This window comes from Felis catus, chromosome E1 (assembly GCF_018350175.1).
Source record: "Felis catus isolate Fca126 chromosome E1, F.catus_Fca126_mat1.0, whole genome shotgun sequence".
NCBI classification, from domain to species: Eukaryota; Metazoa; Chordata; class Mammalia; order Carnivora; family Felidae; genus Felis; species Felis catus.
The window spans coordinates 50,388,962-50,394,961 of NC_058381.1; the positions used below are offsets into that span (position 1 = coordinate 50,388,962).

The following is a 6,000-nucleotide window of genomic DNA, read 5'->3' on the forward strand; positions in this document are numbered from 1 at the left end:
CAGAAAACTCCCACAGTTTCCTCTTTGAAACATGAGAAGACGCTGAAGCATACCAACAAGGTCTCTCTTTTCATCCTCCATTTTTTAAGAAAGTTCTTGCAGAGAAGGGCGCACGTTTGCTGACCCACGCTTATGTGCCTCTTGCTCATTCTGCCCTGTTTATTTTGAAATAAGAAAGTAAAGTAAGTAAGTGTGAAGGTCTGCTATAGGAAACGTTGTGCAATCAAACCAAAAAAAAAAAAAACCATTGTAGCAGCTGTTCTCAACTGCAGGTATAGAAAAGGGAGCCAGAAAGCTAAAAGCATACAAGGGGAAGTTGAAGCTAACTAGCGTGTCAATTATTTTAATCCCCATGATAAACCTTTGACGTAGATCCTATTAGTCTCCCCATATTAAAGATGAGGGAAATGAGGCTCGCAGAGGCCAACACAGCGAATGATGGACAGCAGAATCAGAGCTTTATTCCAGAAAACCAACTTCTGGAGACCTCACTCTTAACCAGTGTGTCATGTTGTTGTCAAAATTCATCTAGGGGGTCGCTTGGTGGCTCAGTCCATTAAGCGTCTGACTTTGGCTCAGGTCATGATCTCGCAGTTGGAGAGTTCAAGCCCTGCGTGGGGCTCTGTGCTGATGACTCAGAGCCTGGAGCCTGCTTCGGATTCTGTGTCTCCCCTCTCTCTACCCCTCCCCCACTTGTGCTCTGTCTTTCTCTGTCTCTCTCAAAAATAAATAAACATTAAAAAAATTTTTTTTAAAGAAATTCATCTAGGGATTGTGGGGATCAATTCTCCATTTAGTGCAAGATCAGAGATTCTACCAGCACCCAGACAGGTGGTGAGGAGCTCTAGGAGGGATCCACTCAGACTACTTATCCACGGGCTTTGCTCTGTGTAGTAATTATCAGGAACCCCCAAATGCTGGAACATAAGGAAAGATCGATTACTCTCAGAGTAATCTCTGCAAAAGGCAGAGAAAATATATGATTTTTTTATAAAAAGACAGCTTTATTACAATAAACAGAAGACAAGGTTTTAAATCTTCCATATAGTGAACTATAGTTAAATTCAAGGAGAAAGGTAAGAAGAAATGAAAAGCCAATAATCCTACTTAAAATTCCCATCAAAGTCAGTAAAGAATATAAAATCTCCTATGATACAGAGACAAATTTTTCAAAGAAAATTAAAACTCACTTAGAAACAATGAGAGAGATAAAACTACATGAAGTAGAAACAAACAAACAAACAAAGGATCCAAAGTAAAGTATTTGGTAAAGAGATACCCAAAAAGAAGAAAACACAGTTGCAAGAAAAATGCATTGAAGAAAATAACATTGTGAAAAGTCCAATGGAAATTAATTTTTCAAGGTAGTGGAAAGATGCGTATTTCCCAAAAAAACTCTCCAAGTACCAAATACAATGACAGAAAATATCAAAAAGTAATGATTTTTTAAAATTAAAGGATAGAGGGGAAGGTTGGAATCAAGTTGACAGCATAGAGGTGTGGTCATGCAGGAAGGAATGAGTCAACAATGTATAATGGAACAGAAACCAGCCTGATATCTTCCAAGTGGAAGTGAGAAAATGATTTGCCCTCATTCCTTTGAAAAATCTACCCAAAGGGACAAAAATAAAGAACACTGATGAAATATTTATTTGCGATAAAACTAGAATGATTTAACCCCAAACCACAGATACTCCCCCACCAAATTATTAAATTTTGCTTCAAATTAAGAAATGTACACAAAGGAGTGCCACAATGTGCTTATGAATCAAAAATTAATTGACAAAGTTAACTGAATCTAAATTCTTCAGAGATCCCTGAAACCCACACAGTATTCTTTCCCTTGAAATGACCCGTAGGGTGAAAAGCCATGGCAGAAGCATGGCAGCTGGTTTCACCTTGTGGGAAGTCAAGGAAGGTGACGAGAATGTGCACGAATACAGTATTGTTGTTTTCTTCAAGTCCACAGCCGGGATACAGAAGAATGTGGAACATCTTTACACCAGTGGTAGAAACAACAATAACCCAAACAAAATGAAAACCACAGTCCCATGGCATGAACAAAAACCAACAGACGCAAGAAGACTTTGATGAACTGAATTGTCAGGAAAAACAAGCCCATGATGGGTGCAAAGAGAGCCAACCTTGCAGCTTCTGGACCGGGGGGACAAGCCCCTCATCTGAGTGTGGGTGGGGAGACAAGGTGTGTCCATGGCAAAGGGTATTTGCAGAGATGAGGAGGAAAAAATCAAACCTTAGATGATGTACATGTGGGATGCAAAACGTAGAATCTAAAAGAGTCTAAAATGCGAAGAATAAAAATAGCCTAACCAATTTTTCTTCACCCTACAGCCATATTGGATTTTCTCAGAAAAAAAAAAAGTCAAAGAGGTAAGAAAGGTCCTGAACAATAGAGAGAATCTTTGAAGTTCTGTGCCTTCTCGTGCTGTCTAGATTTCTGAGACCTTGTCAGAGTTGAACCCGGTGGTGTGAAAGTGCTCCTTGTTGGAAAGGTATGGACAGAAAGTTATAGTTATCGTGGTAAGGTCTGTTTGGTAAAGGGGTGTGTATGGTGTCATTACAGACAAAGTTGATTCTTGCAATGTGGTGGGACCCATTTTATTGCCAGTAGAAAAGAAGCACCTAAAATAATTTTCAGATTCATGATGTTCTCTTGCTTCCCCATGCGTGTAAGTGGATAGGTGGGAGGTGGAAATAGGGATAAGGGGTGAGCAGACAATGGACACATGAATCAAATAAATTTGTAGTTGGAGTTCCTTGAGTTGGAAGCTCATTCTAATAGTATATTATCAGAGGCAACATACACCTATTTGTAGGCACCCATGTAGGCACTCTGCTGTTGTCAGTGGAAGTCCTCCATTTCCTCCTATTTATTTGCTCAACCTTGGCCTTGGGGGTAATCCGCACAAGGGCTTAGGCTCACAGGGAGAGAGGACTAGCCTTCAGGCTTACACACAGGTCTACCAGTCAGCCAGGCTGTTGGTTTCCAATAGGTAGGCCAAGTTATCAGCAACTCTATAGAATTGTTTGCAGAGGACATCATATACATAGAACCTATATAACAATAATTCAGGACATATCTGCTCAACAGCCATTAAATGATCTCTTTCAAACCTAGTGAAGGCAGCAGATTCTAGATATAACACTCAGTCTGGTAGTGGTAGTATGATGTAACTATTTGTATGGTCGTCTTAGTGGAGCCCAAGAATTACTAGTATATCTACCGGAATGAGTTACATAATTGAATTGCAAGAGGTCTATCTCATTATTTTCCCATCAGGAAGAATGACAAAATTTCTCTGAGACTTGTAAAGCATGAATGCTCATGAATTATCTTAGTTCATGAAGAAACCATGAAGCATAACCTTACTTAATAGAACCCAACATTCTAGGAGTGGGAGTTGGTCCAGGAAATGGTCCAAGGGTAGTGGCTTGAGCCTTGGCACAAAGCTTAGAGCACAAGGTCGATTGGCCAGTAAGATCTGGCTTTTCGGGGTGGTCGTGTTCTCCTTTCCTTTGGCTCTGTATTGAAAAGGGATGGAAACCATAGAGTTGTATTGTCTCTTCCATCATATGAGTAATGAGGTTGTTTCTGGCTCCTAGATTCATGGCCTAATGCTGATCTTATCCATGGGGTGAGAGCAAAGCCACAAATATTCTGGTCCCTACTGGTATTTAGGAGGTAACTCAAATGGGAAGATCACTTACTCAAGGCAGCCTCGGGAGGCATTGCCAGAGATAAAACCTAATCATTGTGTATTGTAAAGAGTATTGTGAATCTACTCTTTCAGTCTGAAAGGCATGGAATAATTGAAGAGGAACGTGGTAGGCAGAATAATGGTTCCCTTCTAATCCTGGAACTTGTGAATATATTACATTACACCACAAAGGAGAATTAAGGTAACGGATGAGAGTGAGGTTGCCAATCAACTGACTTAAAATCAGAGAGACGATCCTGGATATTCTGGGTGGACCCAAGTAATCACAAGCATCCTGAAAAGTGGAAAAGGGAGGTAAAAAAGGCAGTCAGATGAGGTGATGTTAAAAGGACTCAACCTGTTGCTGGCTTTGAAGATGGAGGAAGGTGGGCATGAGCTGAGGAATACGGCAGCCTCTGGAAGCTGTAGGAGGCAAGAAAACAGAATAGCTCTGCAGAATGGAAGGCCCCCCTGCCAGCAGCCTGATTTTCATCCGGTGAGACTCACATCACACTTCTCACCTCTCAAACTGTAAGATGATAAATCTGTTTTGTTTCCCACCACAAAGTTCATGGTCCTCTGTTACCGCAGCAATGAAAATTAATACACGGAGCACAAAAGGGAGTCTGAGAGCGTGAAAACCGAGAACAAGACGAAAGCGAGGGCTTTCGGACACAAAGAGTTGTTTGTGGAACAAATGAGGGCGTGAATTTATGTTCAAAAACTGTCCAAAAATTAACAAAGGAATCCAGAAGCGATGTGGATGAGTTCTTGACCATAGATAGCACCACCAGCGCAGGCTGTGACGGCCTGGAGATCCCAACTGAAATGACACTACGATGTCACCAGTTAAGAAACCAGTACCCCGGTAAGCCATGGTATCTGAGAGGGTTAAATACATCGCCTACATGCCTACTCTTCTTTCTTTCTCTAGCAATGCATGTGCTAGAAAATATTGATGAATACAAGAAATTAACATGACCTAATTGTCATGATTGTGGGTATTTCCTTCGGACTGTTAAGACTGATTTTTTTTTTCCCTGTTACATATCCTGATGTAAATGTCAGGGGGAAAAAATTACTATTCACCACAGTAGCACAAAACATCTAACTAGCTTACATTGCTCCGAATCGGAAATTGTGTGATCTAGAAATAATAATGTGGCTCTGTAAAAAGCCAGTCACCTCCTGCCAGAAAGAACTCCTCATATTCAGAAAATAAGTACATTGCACGACAAATGAGATCAAGACTCCTATAGACGTAGTATATAAACAAGGTCAATGAAAATGTTGCCCTAAGTTTTCTTCAAAATCCGCAGCCAGCGAAAACAATTCAAAACCCACTCAGAAAATCGTGTGCCCTCCCCCACCTCTATGTTTACAAATACTCTGGCAGTAAAACTGAAAACAAACAAAAAAGAGTAATTCTAATAACTTGGGAAGCAGCCCCTATTTGCAAAGAAATGACAGAAAGCGACATTCCTTTCAATCCGTCTAATACCTTTTAGATAATATATGCTATTTGTCCAAACATGCTTTAGTCATAGGGTAAAAATGAAAAAAAAAAACAAAACCACTTAGTTCCCCAACGGGTTATTTAGCCATACAATAGAAAACACTCAGCTGGTTGGGGGAAAATCAAAACAACAAATAACTTACTGCCTTGAATGGTTTTCATCCAAATGTTTGGCATTCCCTATTCGAAGTCGTAAGTTATAGTTGTATATGCAAAACAATCACAATTTTAGAGATTAACTTACTCTCAGGAAAGCTGGGGCAAGAATCTAGAAACGGTTCATCCACATGTCTCTGCATGTCCTGGAGAAGAATTCACATTCCTTTTGGGTCACTACTACATCATGCTTTTAATTTCGTGTTTATTGTGAATAGTTCCGTTTTAGAATGATTTCCGAAAAGGATTATGGTCTTAATTCAGCCAGCCTGCCAAAAACTCTCTGCTCACATCACATGGTGACTTCTCCGCAGTTTTCCATTTCTTTGTCTCCCAGCCAGCTCCTCAGCAGGGAGTTTGTAGTTGCAGATGGCTGGCTGGACGTATCAAAACATTAGGAACTATCAAACCAAAGAGAATCTAGTCTTTCTCAATTAGCTTTTTCATACAAAGCCCTAATGGGAGAGAGCTGGCCCCCAGCACAGTCTTTTTAAAGAAACGCAAGTAAAGAGCCGGTTCGGAGAAAGGCAGAGCCGGGCGAGGTTGAAAAAGAAAAGGTTTTAAAAAATGATAGCTGTAAGTATACAATCAGGTCAGAAAGCAACTCAA

The 6,000-nt window shown here is 40.5% G+C and overlaps 1 protein-coding gene across 3 annotated transcripts in view; it reads right to left on the reverse strand.

Annotated features, from left to right (window-relative positions):
- Positions 1-5,634, reverse strand: part of ABCA9 (ATP binding cassette subfamily A member 9) — a 62,615-nt gene extending 56,981 nt beyond the window's left edge. Inside the window, exons 1-2 of one of the 3 annotated variants that reach the window (XM_003997105.5) lie at positions 5,480-5,634; positions 54-155 (exon numbers count right to left, since the gene is read on the reverse strand). In XM_003997105.5, the coding sequence (XP_003997154.2) occupies positions 54-149 (96 nt within the window). In that variant the 5' untranslated portion in view covers positions 150-155; positions 5,480-5,634. Of the gene's footprint in view, positions 1-53; positions 156-5,378 lie in introns of all 3 variants that reach the window. The other 2 variants (XM_019818161.3, XM_019818164.2) reach the window with 2 other exon arrangements.
- Positions 5,635-6,000: the final 366 nt, after the last annotated feature.